At 42.0% G+C, this 23,239-nt stretch overlaps 1 protein-coding gene across 1 annotated transcript in view; it reads right to left on the bottom strand.

Annotated features, from left to right (window-relative positions):
* Positions 1–12,189, bottom strand: part of creb3l2 (cAMP responsive element binding protein 3-like 2) — a 71,886-nt gene extending 59,697 nt beyond the window's left edge. The window contains exon 1 of the mRNA XM_084330789.1: positions 11,676–12,189. Coding sequence (XP_084186915.1) covers positions 11,676–11,777 — 102 coding nt within the window. The 5' untranslated portion in view covers positions 11,778–12,189. The remainder of the gene's footprint in view (positions 1–11,675) is intronic.
* Positions 12,190–23,239: the final 11,050 nt, after the last annotated feature.

Here is a 23,239-nt window from a genome sequence, read left to right as displayed (position 1 = left end):
CCCAGGCCTTTCTGTGTGGAGTTTGCATGTTCTCCCTGAGCTCGCAAGGGTCCCCCCCCCACATCAGATCGCTGACGCGGTCGCATCCCTGACGAAAACGGGCAGGAGCACTTGGATTGGTCCCCGGGGCGCGGTACCTACGTCTGCTCCCGGCTGCCCTTGGGGGGAAGGACGACGGGATAGGTCAAGCGCAGAGCAGTGCATGTGTGTGTGTGTTCCTGTGTGTGTGTGCCGCCCATCACTGCATGTCGTTGCATGCCGAATAAAGACTTCTGAGTTAAGTCCTGCATTATTAACCACACTACAGAAGGTTAACCCTTTCACTACCACACTAGACTGTATATAGTGTGGTAGTGAAGGGGTTAACATTCTGTAGTGTGGTAGTGAAAGGGTTAAAGAGAGGTAGAGGGGAGGTTTTTAGAAAATGCCACAACCATTTGCGACACCATCGTCACTCAAAGTTGTTTTGAATTCCAGAAAGACCCCGACTACTATCGCTGTTCTAAACACCAAGCCATACAAAAGAGATTATTCTCCTGACATAAATGTATGTCTTGTGTGAGTGAGTGAGTGAGTGAGTGAGTGAGTGAGTGAGTGAGTGAGTGAGTGAGTGAGTGAGTGAGTGAGTGAGTGAGTGAGTGAGTGAGTGAGTGAGTGAGTGAGTGAGTGTGTGTGTGTGTGAGTATGTGTGTTGTGTGTGCACATGTATGATAAGAAGATAAGAATAAACTTTATTGTACCCGAGGGGAAAATTTACTTGGAACATCAGTGCTGCATCATTCTGCGATAACAGTGTAAACAAAGAAGAAAAAAAGATATATACTATCATTCATTCACTCATTCAGTTAGTAAAAAGGACTTCAGACAAATATGACCATACATAGAGACATGCAACCATAATTAGTAGGTAAACTCATTTCAAAACTTCAAAAAGCTTGTGCGTGTGTTGTGAGTGTATGTGCATGTGCGTTTGTGCGTGTGTGTGTGTGTGTGTGTGAGAGTGTATGTGTGTGTGTGTAACCTAAGGAATGAGCAGAGGAACAAAGAAACCACTCTGTTCTCATGCCATCGGAGAAGATCAACCTTTCCTCTTCTCCTCCCTCTCTCTTTCTATCCCTCTCTCTCTACTTCTCTCCAATACACACACAGACCCTCGCTCCTTCTATCTCTCTCCATTTCTCCTTCTCTCGCCTATAATGTCCTGCTACCTCACCTTCTTTCTCTCTCTCTCCATCTCTCTCTCTCCCTTCCCCCAGTCCAATACACCTACTATCATTCCTATAAACTGGGTGCGGGCCACGTGATTGGCATGGAGTAGGGATTCACGTTCAACACGTTCTTCTGCATCATCATCAACATTGTCCTCCGTTTAAGCGACTACTCTCGTCTAAAACCGCTGAGAAGTACTCAGGAGGAGCTCAGTGTTTCAGGTCACGCAACGCTACTTTGCGGGTTTTGTGTTTCTTACTGTCGTTGCGTGACTTCAAAGTTTCAAGCTTAAACTGTGTTGACACGTTAACAAGTTTAGAGTTGCCTGCAGTGGACAAGCCACAACCGCCTACGATACACACAAACAGCATAGCTTTCCCTCGTACCTCAACCACGGGTACTGCGTTAGCCGCTGTGGTCGAAAGCAGTACTTTTTTTTTCTTATTCACTGGCTCAGTCGGTCTCCTGTCTGCACTTTCATCACCAGTGGCGTCTGAGGGGAAACCTCCTCCTCTCCCTCTAAACCAGCCCCTTCCTCTCCCTCTAAACCAGCCTCCTCCTCGCCCTCTAAACCAGCCCCTTCCTCTCCCTCTAAACCAGCCTCCTCCTCTCCCTCTAAACCAGCCTCTCCCTCTAAACCAGCCTCTACCTCTCCCTCTAAACCAGCCCCTTCCTCTCCCTCTAAACCAGCCTCCTCCTCTCCCTCTAAACCAGCCTCATCGTCTCCCTCTAAACCAGCCTCATCGTCTCCCTCTAAACCAGCCTCCTCCTCTCCCTCTAAACCAGCCCCTTCCTCTCCCTCTAAACCAGCCTCCTCCTCTCCCTCTAAACCAGCCTCCTCCTCTCCCTCTAAAACAGCCTCATCGTCTCCCTCTAAACCAGCCTTAGGGGTGCACCGATATATCGGTCGGGTATCGGTATCGGCCGATAAGTGCCTTGTTGACTGCTATCGGCCTATCGGCCGATAAGCTCAAATGTGCCGATAGCAGTCGCCGATAACTAACCATCCATTTGTGTAGCGTCAAAAGGCAAAAAAAAAAATTCACTCGCGTCCCCCCCACACACACACAAGCTACTGCATCAAAGTTACTATTTATGATTAACAAGGCATTCGTTTTGTGGCATTAACGTTATATAGTTGTTGTTACACGGACAATAACATCAGCATATTATTATTACCCATAGCAGCAAGGCATTACTCCGAGTCCGTTCATAGCCGGGAGGCAGAAGACTAACGTTACTGGTGAAAATGTGATTTACGTTGGAATACTCCTTTGCCAACTTGCTGTACTTTGCTTGCAGGTCTGCAGCCATTATTACTGGATTAAGAATAGCCCCAACTTTAGCCAACGTAACGTTATGGCTAAACCTTTAACATTAGTTAACCCTAGCTTTCGGTTAGCTGTTCAATGTTAATAACACAACCAAGCGAATCCATCAGAGCTCCCCATCAACACCGCTCTGTCGGGAGGATGGCATTTAAGAAAGTATCTGCTGTTAAAATGACACAAACATTCGTTTTGTGGCATTAATGTTATTATAGTTAGTTACACGTTCAATTACATCAGCATAGTATTTACCCGAAGATAGCAAGCAAGCCGTGCATAGCTCGGTTACATTCCGTTGCTCATTCCGTACCCAACTACACATTCTGCAATCTGTTAATAAAGTTTTCAACCAGACAAATGTATAGAAAGGCTTTGTTTTATTATAAAATGTGTTGCAGTAAAATCATTGTGTCTCGTTTGGCCATCCTGTGGAGCGCGCTGGTCGGCGGGCACTGCCGGGCAGCTAACGTATTAGCTTGTTGTGGTTCTAAGTTTGACTCGCATTCTCGCAAGCAGAAGCAGATCAATGGCGGCATGCCCCGAAGTAGAAAAATGAATAAACGCTTGGTGGTAAGCAGGAGGTGGGTGCTAGCGGTGTGGCGTAATTGGCCGAATCGACTGTCAATCAAAATGGTTCCATTGCATTGGTTGAAAGCTCTGGTTGAGAGAATAGTATCCCGCTGCAGGCCGCCAGAATGGTTCCATTGCATTGGTTGAAAGCTCTGGTTGAGAAAATAGTATCCCTCTGCAGGCCGCCAGACGATACTGGGAGAGGGATCAGTGATACCATAAACATATTTCTTGATGTTTCCTTTTTTAAGTAAGTAAAGAGGCCTACAAATACAAACACACATACAAATATACAGTAGTTTCATTAAAAAAATTAAAAAAAATTAAAAAAAAATTTAAAAAAAAATTAAAAAAAAAATTAAAAAAAAATAAAAATACTTATTTTTTGCCACAATTATCGGTATCGGTATCGGCCGATTGTGTTAGTTGAACAATCGGTATCGGTATCGGTGGCCAATTTTCATATCGGTGCACCCCTAACCAGCCTCTTCCTCTCCCTCTAAACCAGCCTCTTCCTCTCCCTCTAAACCAGCCCCTTCCTCTCCCTCTAAACCAGCCTCCTCCTCTCCCTCTAAACCAGCCTCATCCTCTCCCTCTAAACCAGCCTCCTCCTCTCCCTCTAAACCAGCCTCATCGTCTCCCTCTAAACCAGCCTCCTCCTCTCCCTCTAAACCAGCCTCATCCTCTCCCTCTAAACCAGCCTCCTCCTCTCCCTCTAAACCAGCCTCATCGTCTCCCTCTAAACCAGCCTCCTCCTCTCCCTCTAAACCAGCCTCTTCCTCTCCCTCTAAACCAGCATCTTCCTCTCCCTCTAAACCAGCCCCTTCCTCTCCCTCTAAACCAGCCCCTTCCTCTCCCTCTAAACCAGCCTCTTCCTCTAAACCAGCCTCTTCCTCTTCACCAGCCTCTTCCTCTAAACCAGCCTCTTCCTCTCCCTCTAAACCAGCCTCTTCCTCTCCCTCTAAACCAGCCTCTTCCTCTCCCTCTAAACCAGCCTCCTCCTCTCCCTCTAAACCAGCCTCTTCCTCTAAACCAGCCTCTTCCTCTAAACCAGCCTCTTCCTCTCCCTCTAAACCAGCCTCTTCCTCTCCCTCTAAACCAGCCTCTTCCTCTCCCTCTAAACCAGCCTCATCGTCTCCCTCTAAACCAGCCTCCTCCTCTCCCTCTAAACCAGCCTCATCGTCTCCCTCTAAACAAGCATCTTCCTCTCCCTCTAAACCAGCCTCTTCCTCGTCTCCCTCTCCACATTTAGCTTTTTGAAATAATCAGCCACCGCAAAATTTTTGGAACACGGTTAACAGCTAAATGGATTGTTTCGTAAAGTTCTGTCGCTGTGACTTTGGACAACGTGAATCCGATTCCCATGCACCTTGCACAAATGCGACCACGTGATTTTAACTTGCACACTCTGAGGAAGGAGATGTCCTTTTCTCCCCTCTCCTTTCCTATCTCTCCTTTCATCCCCTCTCTCCTTTCCTCCCCTCTCTCCTCTCTCCTAGCCTGCCTCCCTCCGTCTCTCACATATACAAACAGTTCAGTCTTGTTTCTACAGACACACACACACACACACACACACACGCACACATACCATGAACAGCTCCTCTATTCAGAAAGCCCTGGCTAAATATAGTATAGTAGGCCTATATGTATTCACAGCTAAAGAAAAAAGCACAATTTCTTATTCACAGCAAGAGCACACTGCAGTAAGATAAAGTACACTATAGCTGTGTCAGAACCATGTGTAATGTGTCAGAACCATGTCTGATGTGTCAGAACCATGTGTAACGTGTCAGAACCATGTGTAACATGTCAGAACCATGTGTGACTGTGATGTGTCAGAACCATGTGTGATGTGTCAGAACCATGTATTGTGTAATGTGTCAGAAACATGTGTGATGTGTCAGAATCACGTGTTTGAATTGAGTCTATTATTGAGTCTATTATGTTTGTTTATTACATGGCGTTTTCACATTCGCCGAAATGCTTGCTTGTGATTGGTCAATAGCGCTCGTCAGAGGTCCGATATTACTCGATAACGGACCTCTGCCGAACAATAATGACCGCTGTGTGCAGCTGGACCAATCAAGCCCACTACACACACTGTATCAGTGCTGCTCAGCATATGCACAGCTGCACTCAGTCATGCAATCAGACCACAGACCTGCCGGCTGCCGATAATAATAATCACTTTATTTGGGCTGACAGAGCCACAGAACAACTGCGTCTGCATTTGATCTCGTCTTGTCGATGAATTAGGTATATTGTTAGTAAGTTAGCCATGTAATAAGCGGGATAATGTATAGCCTATATACTCCGTGTCGGTCAATTATTTTGCGACAATGACCTCGTAGCTATACATTATCCCTTACTTGTTTCTCTCCTCCTATTAGCAGTAAAAAAAAAAAAAAAGTAGTATACTGGTATTAGCAGTATAAAGGTGGTATACTGGTATTAGCAGTATAAAAGGTAGTATACTGGTATTGGCAGTATAAAAGGTAGTATACTGGTATTGGCAGTATAAAGGTGGTATACTGGTATTAGCAGTATAAACGGTGGTATACTGGTATTGGCAGTATAAAAGGTGGTGTACTGGTATTGGCAGTATAAAAGGTAGTATACTGGTATTAGCAGTATAAAAGGTAGTCTACTGGTATTGGCAGTATAAAAGGTGGTATACTGGTATTAGCAGTATAAAGGTGGTATACTGGTATTAGCAGTATAAAGGTGGTATACTGGTATTAGCAGTATAAAGGTGGTATACTGGTATTGGCAGTATAAAAGGTAGTATATAGGTATTGGCAGTATAAAAGGTAGTATACTGGTATTAGCAGTATAAAAGGTAGTATACTGGTATTAGCAGTATAAAAGGTAGTATATAGGTATTGGCAGTATAAAAGGTAGTATACTGGTATTAGCAGTATAAAGGTGGTATACTGGTATTGGCAGTATAAAAGGTGGTATACTGGTATTAGCAGTATAAAGGTGGTATACTGGTATTGGCAGTATAAAAGGTATTGTACTGGTATTAGCAGTATAAAAGGTAGTATACAGGTATTGGCAGTATAAAAGGTAGTATACTGGTATTGGCAGTATAAAAGGTGGTATCCTGGTATTGGCAGTATAAAAGGTAGTATACTGGTATTGGCAGTATAAAAGGTAGTATACTGGTATTGGCAGTATAAAGGTGGTATACTGGTATTAGCAGTATAAAAGGTAGTATCCTGGTATTAGCAGTATAAAAGGTAGTATACAGGTATTGGCAGTATAAAAGGTATTATACTGGTATTAGCAGTATAAAAGGTAGTATACAGGTATTGGCAGTATAAAAGGTAGTATACTGGTATTGGCAGTATAAAAGGTGGTATCCTGGTATTGGCAGTATAAAAGGTAGTATACTGGTATTGGCAGTATAAAAGGTAGTATACTGGTATTGGCAGTATAAAAGGTGGTATACTGGTATTAGCAGTATAAAAGGTGGTATACTGGTATTAGCAGTATAAAAGGTAGTATCCTGGTATTAGCAGTATAAAAGGTGGTATACTGGTATTAGCAGTATAAAAGGTGGTATACTGGTATTAGCAGTATAAAAGGTAGTATCCTGGTATTAGCAGTATAAAAGGTAGTATACTGGTATTAGCAGTATAAAAGGTAGTATATAGGTATTGGCAGTATAAAAGGTAGTATACTGGTATTAGCAGTATAAAGGTGGTATACTGGTATTGGCAGTATAAAAGGTATTATACTGGTATTAGCAGTATAAAAGGTAGTATACAGGTATTGGCAGTATAAAAGGTAGTATACTGGTATTGGCAGTATAAAAGGTGGTATCCTGGTATTGGCAGTATAAAAGGTAGTATACTGGTATTGGCAGTATAAAGGTGGTATACTGGTATTAGCAGTATAAAAGGTAGTATCCTGGTATTAGCAGTATAAAAGGTAGTATACAGGTATTAGCAGTATAAAAGGTATTATACTGGTATTAGCAGTATAAAAGGTGGTATCCTGGTATTGGCAGTATAAAAGGTGGTATCCTGGTATTGGCAGTATAAAAGGTAGTATACTGGTATTGGCAGTATAAAAGGTAGTATACTGGTATTGGCAGTATAAAGGTGGTATACTGGTATTAGCAGTATAAAAGGTAGTATCCTGGTATTAGCAGTATAAAAGGTAGTATACAGGTATTGGCAGTATAAAAGGTATTATACTGGTATTAGCAGTATAAAAGGTAGTATACAGGTATTGGCAGTATAAAAGGTGGTATCCTGGTATTGGCAGTATAAAAGGTAGTATACTGGTATTGGCAGTATAAAAGGTGGTATCCTGGTATTGGCAGTATAAAAGGTAGTATACTGGTATTGGCAGTATAAAAGGTAGTATCCTGGTATTGGCAGTATAAAAGGTAGTATACTGGTATTGGCAGTATAAAAGGTGGTATCCTGGTATTGGCAGTATAAAAGGTAGTATACTGGTATTGGCAGTATAAAAGGTGGTATACTGGTATTGGCAGTATAAAAGGTAGTATCCTGGTATTGGCAGTATAAAAGGTAGTATACTGGTATTGGCAGTATAAAAGGTAGTATCCTGGTATTGGCAGTATAAAAGGTAGTATACTGGTATTGGCAGTATAAAAGGTAGTATACTGGTATTGGCAGTATAAAAGGTAGTATACTGGTATTAGCAGTATAAAAGGTAGTATACTGGTATTGGCAGTATAAAAGGTAGTATACTGGTATTGGCAGTATAAAGGTGGTATACTGGTATTGGCAGTATAAAAGGTAGTATACTGGTATTAGCAGTATAAAGGTGGTATACTGGTATTGGCAGTATAAAAGGTAGTATACTGGTATTAGCAGTATAAAAGGTAGTATACTGGTATTGGCAGTATAAAAGGTAGTATCCTGGTATTAGCAGTATAAAAGGTAGTATACTGGTATTGGCAGTATAAAAGGTGGTATACTGGTATTGGCAGTATAAAAGGTAGTATACTGGTATTAGCAGTATAAAGGTAGTATACTGGTATTAGCAGTATAAAAGGTGGTATACTGGTATTGGCAGTATAAAAGGTGGTATACTGGTATTAGCAGTATAAAAGGTAGTATACTGGTATTGGCAGTATAAAAGGTAGTATACTGGTATTGGCAGTATAAAAGGTAGTATCCTGGTATTAGCAGTATAAAAGGTAGTATACTGGTATTGGCAGTATAAAAGGTAGTATACTGGTATTAGCAGTATAAAAGGTGGTATACTGGTATTGGCAGTATAAAAGGTAGTATACTGGTATTGGCAGTATAAAAGGTAGTATACTGGTATTAGCAGTATAAAGGTGGTATACTGGTATTGGCAGTATAAAAGGTAGTATACTGGTATTAGCAGTATAAAAGGTAGTATACTGGTATTGGCAGTATAAAAGGTAGTATCCTGGTATTAGCAGTATAAAAGGTAGTATACTGGTATTGGCAGTATAAAAGGTGGTATACTGGTATTGGCAGTATAAAAGGTAGTATACTGGTATTAGCAGTATAAAGGTGGTATACTGGTATTGGCAGTATAAAAGGTAGTATACTGGTATTAGCAGTATAAAGGTAGTATACTGGTATTAGCAGTATAAAAGGTGGTATACTGGTATTGGCAGTATAAAAGGTGGTATACTGGTATTGGCAGTATAAAAGGTAGTATACTGGTATTGGCAGTATAAAGGTGGTATACTGGTATTGGCAGTATAAAAGGTAGTATACTGGTATTGGCAGTATAAAGGTGGTATACTGGTATTGGCAGTATAAAAGGTGGTATACTGGTATTGGCAGTATAAAAGGTAGTATACTGGTATTGGCAGTATAAAGGTGGTATACTGGTATTGGCAGTATAAAAGGTAGTATACTGGTATTGGCAGTATAAAGGTGGTATACTGGTATTGGCAGTATAAAGGTGGTATAGGTATTAGCAGGTGGTATCAGTGCAGCCCAACTGTCTGCCACAATCAAATGACTTAGCCAACGATTAATGGTACCATATGAAGATCAGAATATTCCCAGCTAGACTGACGCCAACACCAGAGGAAACCTGCTAATCGGTGTTGTCCTTTGATAGATGATGACGTGCGGCTAGATGAGTGCTGGAGACGGTGAGCTAAACTTAGACAACTTTGTTGATGACTCATCCAACAAAGACACACACCTCTCTCTCTCTTACACACACACAATATGTCGTATGGTGGGATTACAGGCATCTCTCTCTCTTACACACACACAATATGTCGTATGGTGGGATTACAGGCATCTCTCTCTCTCTCTCTCTCTCTCTCTCTCTCTCTCTCTCTCTCTCTCTCTCTCTCTCTCTCTCTCTCTCTCTCTCTCTCTCTCTCTCTCTCTCTCTCTCTCTCTCTCTCTCTCTCTCTCTCTCTCTCTCTCTCTCTCTCTCTCTCTCTCTCTCTCTCTCTCTCTCTCTCTCTCTCTCTCTCTCGCTCTGCCTCTTTCTCTTTCCCTCTTTCTCTCGCTCTCATTACAGTATAAACTGTATTTCTGATCAAAAGAGGATTATTAGACACAACAAGTAACAGTTGTTTGATAACGGGTCTTCAATCACAACAATAAGCCTCCATGTTAAACCTTGTTGACGGACACAGCAGTAAGAATTACAGCGATAGCTCCCTGTTCCAACACGTGTGCCTCCAGCCTGTAGCCACGGGCTCTGCTGAGTGAAGCTAGCAGTCTCTCCAGTCTGGAGAATACGAGTTGTTGCCTGTCTGTAAACTTCACCTGGATGGGGAGAATGTCAATGTGTGTGTGTGTGTGTGAGAGAGAGAGATGCTGGTGTAAGACAAGCTGTAATCAAACCTGTGTGTGTGTGTGTGTGTGTGTGTGTGTGTGTGTGTGTGTGTGTGTGTGTGTGTGTGTGTGTGTGTGTGTGTGTGTGTGTGTGTGTGTGTGTGTGTGTGTGTGTGTGTGTGTCGTGATCCCATCTTGAAGGCCACCTAGATTTTCCTCTGTAACCCCCCCCCCCCCCCCCCACAAACACACAGAGCATCTCCTTTAGTAGTTTAAAAGTTTCCTGCCGCTTTCAGACATTGCCTAACTCTCTCTTGCACACACAATCCATGTCTCTCTCTCTGCCTTTTTATTCTATTTTTACTTCTCCACTGTATAATTCTGTGACATGTATGTCTTCTACTACCTGTACCCCCCCATGCTACTATGGTGCCTGAATTTCCCCCAAGGGGATCAATAAAGGAATATCTTATCTCCCTCTCGTTCTCATACAGTATATTGTGTTACATAACTCTAGAGGGTACAACCCCATTCTCAGAACTGCTGCTGGAGGAGGAGACACTGTGTGTGTGAGAGAGAGAGAGAGAGAGAGAGAGAGAGAGAGAGAGAGAGAGAGAGAGAGAGAGAGAGAGAGAGAGGAGAGAGAGAGAGAGAGAGAGAGAGAGAGAGAGAATGCATGCTAAAGAGAAAAGACTGCCTTTAGGGGTATTTCTACAGGTTATCACCTGGTGGCATCTGTGTGAAGAAGACGTATAATCGCTCGCTCACTCACACTTGCATATACGCTCATCTTTTTAATTAAAAACACACCGCCTTTTGAGTTAAGGTTAGCCTACATTAGTGAAATGAATACACACACACGGGGCTGTGGTGTGATATGACATCCATACCCATCTATCCAGCACTACCTATAGACCACAGGATGGAAACCACTGAGGCTCCAACACTTGCCTACCTTCTTGATATAATGTCCAATAAGGTCACTTTGACAGTAGGACTGGCTCCCTTCTTGGATTATTCCATTAAATGGCTAAATTTGGTCTTAGATAGTAGATAGAAGTAGCAGATAGTAGATAGAATACTTTGTTAATCTATATTTCCCTTTTGTATTCCTCCATGCTGAATGGAATGCCCGAGTTTAGGCACTAGATTTTTTTTTTATTATTATTATTATTATTATTCCCACGATTGCACGTGGGAAACACAATTATAAATGACGATTACGACCAACTAATCTATTAAGTCGACAATTAGCTGACTATACGAATATCTCTAGTTGTTGCCCATGTTGGCAGATAACAGGTGAGGGGTTTTCCATCCAAAACTAATAGATCTACTTTCACTGTTCGATATTTTCCAAAGTGCACATGAATGCTTCCTCTAAAATGTTCTATACATGAAAGGTTATTATGTGGCTGGTTGGTACAAGACACCTATAGCTGCTGCACTGTCTGCACACGCTGGACCCCTGGGCTCAGCTCGTTAAAGGAGATCAGGGAGAGAGAGCAGCTCAACTAGGATCATGATTAGCTCTACCACACACGCGCGCACGTAAACACGCACACACACAAACGTGCACGCGTCTTTGATTGATTGATTGATTGAAAACTTTATTAACAGATTGCAGAATGGGTACAGTACAGTACGGCTCAATACATACAATTGTTAAGGGGATGCAGACCAGAGAAAGACTTTAGTCTTGTTTACATCAGGGTCTCATAAACACACACACACATAGGACTATAGCCTACTAATGGATATGGGCTCTAATTGGTCTGCTTCCAATCACGGATCGATAACTCACGGTGCTGTACAGCATGCTGTCGTGCTCCCCGGTGGCGTCAGACAGCTCGCTGAGGTTCCTGTCCCAGTGGAGGAACGCTTCACTACTGTCCAACATTTCCATTATTATTATTTGTCCTGTTGCTTTCTGACTCAACGATGCGTCGCTGATTTTTTCCCCTTTCTTTCCAAACAGCAGTTCCGACAAAATAAAACGATGATACTTTGTGTTGCAAAGCAGGGGGGGGGGTAAGACTAAGAGAATAAACTCCTCGGCTCTGATGATGATGGGTTATCGATATCTGAAACTATTGCATTGATGTCCTCGTTATTAATAAGTCCATGGGGGAAAGTTACACACAGGCGTATATAACTTTGGTCAAGAGAAACGGAGCGACGGATCAGGCCCCTTTGAGCGCTTCTTCTACTCTGCAGGGTATGTCTTTTTCTGTGATTGTCAATAATTGTAAAAAATAAAATAAAGTATTTCAACGAGCAGTTCCTTGTTGCGCCTTGTTTATGTTCTGGGTTCGGGGTGTTTGGTTCGGTCTCTCACACAGTCAGTCCAGACGGCTTGGAATGTGGTGGGCGGAGCCGGAGACCGAGACGGGGGCGGAACCCGTTACCAAAGTCCCTCCTATATTTACCTTAGTCTGACCAATTGAATCGCTTCCCCTGTTCAAAATATGCATCCAGAATGCTACTGAGTGACAGCGGCCCGGGCCAATGAGGCAGCGTTGCCTCCCCCGGTAAGATTGACAACGGGGAAAAAACCAATCGAGCACCACGTGCGCACTTGTTGTGGCCTATCACGAGAAGCCAAGAATACCTCTCACTAAAACCCGCCTCCCAAGACAGGCATGCAACCAATCAAGATCCACACATGAAAAAAATACAACTTTCTGCTGCTGCAACAACTCGTCTTTGCTTGAAATCACCAATCACTTTTTTTTGCATTCCCTGTGTGCCCTTCTCTCGAGATAAAGCTGGGAACGAGGTTACTGTGTGCCCAGTAGCCTATAAATATCACTACAAAACATAGAGTAGGTGGTCTCATAACAGATTAGATAATAATATATATATATACAACAACAAGTTTAGGTGATTTTTATTATGCTCAACATGGGGGACGCAAGATGATGAATGAATGAATTAAAACTTTATTTAACAGATTGCTGAATGGGTACAATACAGTACGGCTCAATACACACAATTGGGGATGCAGACCAGAGAAAGACGTTTGTCTTGTTTACATCAGGGTCCCCCATTTTCAATTCATAGTGACATTTATGACATGCACAACATACATGACATACATGACATACAGGTATATAGTACTGTTATATTTGTGACATATACGATATGCAAACATACAGTACTGTTACTCATAGATCCTAACAGAGATTATATACATATGACGGGGAGGAGACTGTACATTAGGAGGGGGGGGGGTTGGACCTTCACGGTGGCCAGTTTTTAATTGCAGCCTCCCGTAGGTGCTCTTTAAGAGCGGGTTTGAATGTGCGTAGGGATTGACATCTTTTTACGGCTGTGGGTAGGGCGTTCCACATTGTTGTGGCATAATTGCGAAATGTGTTTAGTCCCTTGTTTGAGCCGAATCTGGGTTGCACATGATTTGTGGAACTCCCTCTGGTGTTGTGGTATTCACTGACCTTTGGGAAGTATTTCGACATATACATGGGTACCTGTGTGGTGTAGTGTATCTTGTAGACCAGGCCCATGCAAGTTGCTGTACTCTGTCGTCTACTTTAAGCCATCCTAGGTAGTCAAAGTGGGCAGGGGTGAGGTGGGTTCTAGGAGTAAGGTCAAGTAGTAGTCTGACCAGTTTGTTTTGTGATGTTTGTAATCTTGTTTTTAGTGCCTTTGAGGTGCTTTGGTACCATGAGGTGCAAGCATAGCCGTAGTACCCTTGAATGAGTGCTCCTCATTTACTTTGGGGGGGAATATACAGTACAGTATGTTTATAATCTTTGGCACATATGTGTTTCTTTCTTGTGAAATAAATAATATTTTAAATCTAAATCCCTCCACCATAGTAGTCCATGTGAAAGAGCCTGAAAGGGGACACGGACAATCAAAACGCACCGGTTTCTCTGTTAGTTCATGTCGGGAATCACGAAAAGGCATTCCTCTCATTTTAGGGGGCGGCATCAAAAACTTCCTCTAAAAAAACATACAAGGCACTCACTAACATAAACAACCTCACACATAGTATGAACAAACTAACGCAGAAAAGCACCATTGTTGGGCATTATTTACCGCAATCAGATTCCACATCTCTTTTTGTCCCCGCAGCACTATTGAATGACAGGGGTTAAAGACTTGTCTAATTCAAAGGAGGAGGGGGGGAGCGAGGTGAGGTGAGGAAAGGAACGTCTTTATTTGCCAAGTACACATAGCAGGCAGGAATGTACCATGATCTGCATTTGACCCATCCCAACTATTTAGGAGCAGTGCAGCACTGGGGGACCAACTCCACTTCTAGGCTAAATACTGTGCATGTTTTTTTTATGGTGAGCTGATGTCTATATCTTTAAATGTGTTTGCATTGCATTGGATATTCCCTGCAGGGATAAGTTTTCTTTTTGATGGGTGACCCCACTGACCCCTACAGGCAAGATTGTTTTTTAGAGCCCACGTTTCATACAGAGGCAATTCAAAGTGCGTTACATAAAACTGACGAAAAGGGAAGACATAACAAAACAATGAAAGTCAGAATGCAATTAGCAGCAATTGAGTTTCAATTGAAGGCAAAAGCGAACATTCATGTTTTTTTAGCCTGTTTTTGAAAGTAGCCAGAGTTGGAAGTTTATTATTCCAACTGTTGTAACGTGTCTGCAGCTGATGCTTAGCATTATAGGAATAGCTTAGAAAAGAGCAAAGATCCTCAGACGTTGTCTCTTTCATTTCGCATACTCATTTCTGGACACTTTTTGTATCACAAACAGTGCTGTATTTGCAAATCTGGTATGTCATAAATGTATAGATGTAGCAGTACTGTCTGTCTATCTGTATGTCGTGTGTGTCATATAATGTTATGATGAATTGAAAATGGGGGACCCTGATGAAAGTCTTTCTCTGGTCTGCATCCCCATAACAATTGTATGTATTGAGCTTGATTGATTGATTGATTGAAAACTTTATTAACAGATTGCAAAATGGGTACAATACAGTACGGCTCAATACACACAATTGTTAAGGGGATGTAGACCAGAGAAAGACTTTCGTCTTGTTTACATCAGGGTCCCCCATTTTCAATTCATCAGCTGTACTGTACCGTACCCATTCTGCAATCTGTTAATAAAGTTTTCAATCAATCAATCAATCAATTTATTATCAAAACATACTGTTGTTAGGTGGTTTATGGCCATATGATGCCTGGTCATACACGGCTCTATATTCTCTCAATATACATGTAGTTCGACATATAGATTTACAGACATGACCAAATCGTTACTAGAGAAGACAGTAATGAGAAGGTTCCAGGTTCGATTCCAGCTCCTCCCGGCAGCGTGTCGAAGTGGCCTTGAGCAAGACCCCTAACTTAAACACTGCTGCCGATGAGTAGGTTGGCATAATAATGGCATGATTCCCTTCGCTGTCGGTGTGTGTGAATGTGAGGCATATGTTAAACAAAATATATAATATAATTAATATATAAATGCATTTACCATTTACAAGTTAACGTCGGCAAGTAGACAGTAAGGAAAGTGATCGAGTCACTGGCTCAAGTTAAATAAAATGAAACCTGTTGCTACATCAAGTACAAACAAGGATCGCCACCTAGTGACGAAAACATGGCACTGCAACTAAATAATAACAAAATTATAGCAGGCACATTTGTTATGTGACTGTTTACACTGTGCAGCATAATAACCGAACGCTGCTTCACCACGCATTGTTTCAACCCTTTAGGAAATATTAGCAGAAGTCATAGGGGTGGAAGCAAGTCAGATGTATTTTGGTCCTAAACCACTAAAGGTGCTGTAAGTGGTATTTTTTTTAGTTTGTTAAAATAAGTGGTCTACCATCACTGATATAGATTGTCTGGTTAGTAACAGTCCCTCCGCTCTGCAGTAAACAGATTTTCTTTATACCCTATTCCCAAGTTAATCAAGTTGTACATGTTTTAATTGATTTGTTATCCTTGCTTTCTGCCTCGCCTTGTTGTGTTTTTATATGCTGTGTGGTTTTATATGCTTTATGCTTATTTCTGTATGTACACTCGACGTGACTGTAAATGAGGGAAACCTCAGTTGCCTTTCCAGTTTAAATAAATGTTTGACATTTTATTAAATTCTTGCTGTATTCTTTAATAATAGACTGTTTGTTATTGACCTGATGCCGATGTTAAAATGTATATCTGAGTCAATAATACAATTTCTGACTCAAAGAAAGGGAGTCAAGATGAGCACTAGCTCTCAGCCTTTCTTCTTTAGCGACAAAGACAATTATCTCTGTTTTTGTCGAAAACATGTTGATTTCAATGATTATTGTGAAAAGAGGAAACCAGTCTTATGATATGATGATTTAAATATGATCATTGTGTGAAGAGGGGAAAACTAGTCTTACACTGTGCAGAGTATTTAGGGGAATAATGCACAGAAAAATAAACAAACTCGACAAACGCAATGTGTTTCTGCCAATGTGGGATTTAGTGGTAACATTTAAAAAATAAAACCAGACCACCACATCATCATCATCCTCCTCCTCCTCCTCCTCCTCCTCCTCCTCTTCCCATCATCAGATACATGCCTCAGTCTGAGCTGCAGCTACTGCTGACTGGAAGCTGTTCAGATAACACCACCTCTTCTCTGCTTCCATGGCGATATATATATATACGGTATATGTGTGTGTGCATGTTCATGTCTCAGTACACGTGTAACAATATTAATCAGACAATCTGTGAAGTAGCTGGCGGCCTTCGTGGTCGATACTGATGTATCTTGACGAGAGCTTTTGACCAACTGTCACCAAAGGAAAAAAGATGAGCTGATATTGAGTCAGAACTCAAGATAAGAACGTGATAAGAGTTGGAGAGAGAGGAGGAGGAGGGGTTATTTATCTATTGAACGACTGCAAACTAAGTTGTAAATAACAGATGTGCAGCTAGACCAAAGACAGCCAGTGTATGAGCTGCACCCTGTAACATAAAACTTGGGAGCAAAATGGCTGCTGTCACGTATCTTCTACTGGTTGTTCTCATCTGTGGCCTTAATGGAGAAAAGATCAAGGTAAAGGGTGACATTTATACCTTTCAACCCCCCATGGAGGCCAACTTCTGTGTGATCTCCAGATCCATTGGTGAGGAGAACCTGTTGCTGTGGAACACATCTGACCCTTCACCTGAGAACTCTACGCTGCCTGAAGACTTAAAGAGACGACTGAAGGTTAGAAACCTGTTGCTGTGGAACACATCTGACCCTTCACCTGAGAACCCTACGCTGCCTGAAGACTTAAAAAAACGACTGGAGGTTAAGAAAAACATTTCATCTTATGAGATCCACAATCTGACTCACTCAGACTCTGGGCTGTACAGACAAGAATGTTGGACTGATGGCAACGTGACGCACCAGTGGAACACCAGTATCACAGTCTGCAGTACCACAGAACACCATAGTGAATTACGGTTTCACGCTCTAAGCACAATGGACATTCCATGCAAAACAGAAGGTGTAACTGTAGGCGACGACCTGACAGTCCAGTGGTTCATAATAAGCTTTGAAGATGATGATGTCTGGACCAGAATGTTTAGCGACGACACGATGAAGCAACTGGAGGGAAGGGTGCAGCTGGTGGAGAACAGTTCTTCTCTCAGAATCTCCAACCTCACCAGAAGCTTTCATGTTGATGATCAGCTCGCCGGCTACGCCTGTCTGGTAATGGAGAAACAGCAGTGTGTCAGTAGTAACACTAAATATGTGTATTCATATACAGAGTATGGTTTACACTCTGTAGGAGAGAAGCTTGTGCTGCCGTGCTTTAATACTGATCTTTATGGACCTCCAGCATTCTGGATGAGACGTGATGCTAAAGTATTCTCACCTCCACCGTCTCAGAACCACTCTGAGGGCTTTGGGAACCTCACTGACCAAGAGCAACAGTACGGGATCGACCCGGTGGTGAATGGCAACTTCTCCCTGGTCTTCTCATCACTGATGATAAACCATACTGACGTGTATTACTGTATTAATGGTGGGTATTCATATAGCTATGTACTGCTGGTGTGTCCTGAATCTGACCCCCTCACACAGTTCTTCTCAGATGGAGAGGTGGTCACTCTCAGCTGTAACAGTAGTGGAATTGAGTTTGGGCTGTTTTTTTGGGTCAGAAAGACTGAGCAGAAGAAAAGTGTTCTTTATTACCCAACTCAGTCGTCTGTTATGAACACCGAGAACCCTGCATTCTATGAGGGTTTGAAAGACAGACTAAATGTTTCTTCCAGTGGTACAGCTATGGTTCTCTCTAACCTCTCACCAGAGGACAGTGGGGAGTACTGGTGTGTTTCCTCTGTAAATCTAGTCTGTAAATCAGCAGCCAGGACCATCTTAATCTATAAGGACCCTTTTGGCATTAACTCTACATTCTATGCAGTGTGGGCTTCACTGATGACCTGTGGTCTTCTAGGGATGGTTTGTGCTGTGGTCACTGTGAACGTGATGCTAAAGACCAGGAGAGGAGAGCAGGTTCCAGTCATCTAGACTCTGGAGAGAGAGGGGGGGCAGAGAGAGAGAGAGAGAGAGAGAGAGAGAGAGAGAGAGAGAGAGAGATATGATACATTTATTTATATTGCGCCCCTCAACCAGTAGCCCGGGGGAAAAAGAAAAAACATAAAGACGGGAAACAATAAGAAAACAGAAAAAAAATACATGCAGGCCAACCAAGCAGACAGAGAACAGACAGACATAATACACCTGTCACACTACAACACAAAAACTAGCTCAAGGATCTTTTTATGGCGAAAAGGTGGGTTTGGAGCATTGCAGATATGATGTTTAGTGGGAGCTTGTTCCAGAGTTTCCCTGCGGTCTTGATTTTGGAATCTTAAGGCAGATTTGACTGTTGGATCTGAGGGATCTGGAGCTGGCTGATTGGACTAGGAGTTCCTTGATGTAAACTGGGGCGAGACTGTTTAGAGCTTTGTAAGCAAACATGAGGATCTTGAAATGTATTCTTTGTTTTACCGGGAGCCATTGTAGGGATGCAAGAACTGGGGAGATGTGTTCCCTCATCTTGGTGCCCGACACGAGCCTGGCGACTGCATTCTGGATGAGTTGAAGGTGCTTGATATATTTGTCTGCCACACCAGACAGTCTCGGAGGGGGAGAGAGAGAGGTATTATACAGTTTAAGTTTAAGTTTAAGTTTATTTGGATCCCCATTAGCCACAGCAGTGCTGGGGCTATTCTTCCTGGGGTCCATAACACATAAAATACAGTTACAGACGTATACACTCACAACATTTACATGTCATACAGACAATTAAAACAACAATAAAAACCCTTATACACTCATACCATTTACATGACATACAGACCATTAAAACAACAATAAAAACCCTTATACACTCACAACATTTACATGTCATACAGACAATTAAAACAACAATAAAAACCCTAATCAAATTCATAATACAAGATAAAAATATCAGACACATACATTTTCATTTACGTACACACTATCTATTAGGGAATGTCAATTTCTTTGGTTGAAAATGTTGTTTTACCACGATTTTGAAACGGCATTTACTATTCTCCTGCTTAACATGTCTGGGAAGAGAGTTCCATTCCTGCATACCACGGAACATGACAGTTCGCTTCATTGCATTCGACCTCACTTTTGGAAGTGTAAAACCTCGTGCAGAAGCATGTCTGGTGGAATGGTTGTGTCTGTCAAGACTTATTGATAAATTGTTATATAAAATTGAGGGGATCTTTGTAACAAGAATATTCCTAGTGAATACAAGGAGTGAGCAGAGTAATTTATGTTTGACAAGTAACCAAGTTAAACAACTGTGCATCGCTGCAACATTAGTTCTGTACTCACAGCGAAGCGCTATACGTGCTGCTTTGTTTTGTACCATTTGTAATTTTTTCAGTTTATTCGTTGTTACATTCGACCATACTGCAGGACAATAGTCAAGATTTGACAAAACCAGAGCTTGAATTACCTGTTTGATAGAATTTAGTGGTAACAAATGAGCACATCTTTTAACAACAGAAATCAGTACAGTATATACTGTAGGTGTATAAGTTATATAGAAAGATTTACAATTTATATTGTAACTGTTCTAATTCTCATTTTATATAGTAGTGATTTCATTGTTTTAATCCTATAAAGCTATTTTGAAAAGTACTTAACAAATGCAGTTGTTTCATGATGATGATGGATATTAAATCAATACACTTTTTTCTTATGACTTTTTTAATATTTCCTTTAATTTAAAAACTGAACGGTTGGCGAGTTAACCCGACTTTTTCCCGTGATTGGTGCTGAATGAGTTAAGTGTAGGTTATATATTGCTCAACTCATGAACTTTACTATAACCTTTTTTTTAAGTAAACAATTAAGTTTCATATATTGCTGAAATAAATTCTGTGTTGACCAATAATAAAGTTGAAATAATCTTTCATTTGAATGTCTTCTTTTAGTAAACACACTACTTAGATTTTTTTCACATCAGAAAATAAACTGTTGTGTATTTCATTAATACTAGTCTCCTTTTCATGGTAGGCAGCAGTGGTTCGGCAAAAAGGAGTTCTGAGTATATATCTGCTTATTTTTCCTCCACGTGGTAAATACACAGGTCACAACATGTTTACAGGAACGTTTTGGAGTCGGCGGCTGAGTGGCGCAGTGGGCAAGGCGCTCGCCACTAATGCAGGAGATGCTGGTATCGAGCCCAGCTCTCTGCGTTGCTACCGGCTTGGCCGGCCGTCATACTAACACAATTGACAGTGTTAGAGGGTGGGAAAGCCGGTGGGTGGGGATTGGACGTTGTGGACAGCGACTCCTACAGGTCGGTTGGGTGACGCCGGTGCGGCGGAAACAGAAAGTAGCGGGGGCAGTTCAAGCTGCTGCAGTGAAAAGATGCGACAGGCTGCCTCCTCGTGTACCGGAGGGGACACGTGATGCAAGGCTTCTATCCTCACTACAGCCGACCAGTGGGAGGCAGTCTAGCAACATTCAAGACAGGGGAGGGAATAATTGGAAATATAAAATTGGGATGGGAGAAATAGAAAATAGGGAGAAAAAGTGGATTAAAAAAAGATAGCGTTTGAGTTGTATTTCGTGACTGTTGGGAACTAGGCTACACTGGCACACCTACTTCCAGTGAATGACGCTAAGCTAGGCTAACGGTGCAGCTGTTCCCTAAGCCTAATGCATGCAGAGAAGAAAAGGGTATGCATCTGCTTGTCTAACTCCAGGGTAGATGGCAAATAAGCTAATTTCCCAAAAAGTTGGCATGTTCCTTTAAGTACATTTAATGTGAGCTACTTTAAGACTTTTACTCTTGTGGGTGACTTACTTCCAAGTAAGATATCTTTACTTTTACAAGTATGGCTTTTAATTACTTTCTATACCACTGTGCAATAGGCCCATCACACTATACTGAATCTGTATTTATCAAGCCATTGATAGACTCAAAGGCTGTCTTCCCAATAAGGACAATCTTATCGTGAATCAAAATGATTGTGAATAGTCTGAAATGTGCATCAATGTAACATGAGAAATAAGCAAGAGTGAGTTTACCTGCCCAGCAAAATTTTTTTGCAAGTTCTGCATCACTTTTGGCCATGCACATTGCACACGCAACAAAGGTTTTCACTCCCAGAGGCACCAATCACCTGAATGACAAATTAATGTTGTTCGTTGAATGTTGCGTGCATATGTAACGGTTGTGACGTCACCTCAAACTTCGATGCCCCGAGTGGGAGTCGAACCCCGGTCTCCCACACCGCGGGCAGCAACACAGACCACTATACCAAGAGGTGAATTCACTACTTCGCAACGTGTCTATCTGTCTTTGAGGATGTAAGAGTGAGTTTAACCCATAGCACCGCTACTCACCCCAGCCCTTCTTGACTGCGCTTCACGATACCATCCGTTACACTCACCCTCTCAAACTCACTCCACTCCACCCAAGGCATCCAGGTAAATCGGCACCATTGTTCAAACTTTGATGCCCCGAGTGCGAGTCAAACCCCCCCGTCTCCCACACCGCGGGCAGCAACACAGACCGCTATACCAAGAGGTGAATTCACTACTTCGCAACGTGTCTATCTGTCTTTGAGGATGTGAGAGTGAGTTTAACCCATAGCACCGCTACTCACCCCAGCCCTTCTTGACTGTGCTTCACGATACCATCCGTTACATATATCCCAACATGGAATTACACCGGATTGGATAAATGACATGACAATTGTGCTCTAGTGCGACATCAAGTGGCAGAATGTTATCTGTAGCACCTTTAATTATTTCCTTCCCTCCCTGACTACACCACCCATGAGCAGAGGTGTGGACTTAAATCACATGACTCAATTCACACATATGATGACTTCAGACTCATCTCAACAAAATCAAGAAAGACTTTGACACCAATGACTTGGACTTGAGCCTTATGACTTTAAATACTCGACACGTGCCCAAAATGTAAGAAAAATTATGCCATGAAAAGTGTAAAACGTATAAATCCATCAGCCGCCAATCAAGTTGCGTGAGCTGAGAAGGAAGTTGTGCATCAGTGAAGAATCATCTAAATTGAACAAACTACTAACTATTACTCTGTTGGCTTTGACATGGCTTGAGACTTACAAAACAATGACTTGGTTCCATGTCTGCCCATGAATACAAACTGTACTACAAAGTGGGCAGTGCAGTAAGTAAGCAGTGTTCCTGGCTCGAAAAAGGACAGCTAATTGATTGCTTGTGTCCCCCTTGTGACATCACCATTTCCCCCCAGAGCCTAAGTAACATTCAGACGGCTAAACGAATAAAATAAAAAACGATAGGAAAAGGTGCTATAGATAAATGTTTTATGTAGACCAATAACAGTTACATGCATACATCCACAGAGCTTTTAGAAAGGTGCGGAATAAATGTATTGGTTTACCTTCCAAAGAAATAATTGATTTATGAATTTAAAAAAATCATTTAAAAAATATTTGGCAGCTCCAAAATGAATGTGGCCGATTGAATAAACATGCCGCTTGTTGGGACATGCTGGTGCTCTCTAGTGGGTAATCTAGATCACCTTAAATCCGAGAATCCATGAAAAATATGGGAATGACAACGCTTCAAAAACTTCTCCTTAAACTCAGTTTTACCATCCGAACCTATGGCCACATCAGGCTTACATCTGGATACTTCTAAGAGATTGTATTATATAAACTTAAAAATGTTTTTGTATGGTTAACTCCTCATGGAGGCATGCCTTTTACTAAGATTATTTGTGCAGAACTTGTCATCAAAGCGCCTTATTCATTATTCCCCTGAAGAGGGAGAGCTTCTCTGTACTTCCCTGAAATCTGAGTTGCATGTGTGATGTCACCAGTAAGTCAAACTT

This window comes from Notolepis coatsorum (genome assembly GCF_963971535.1).
Source record: "Notolepis coatsorum genome assembly, chromosome: 15".
Taxonomy (NCBI): Eukaryota; Metazoa; Chordata; class Actinopteri; order Aulopiformes; family Paralepididae; genus Notolepis; species Notolepis coatsorum.
This window is presented reverse-complemented; position numbering and strand designations above follow the sequence as displayed.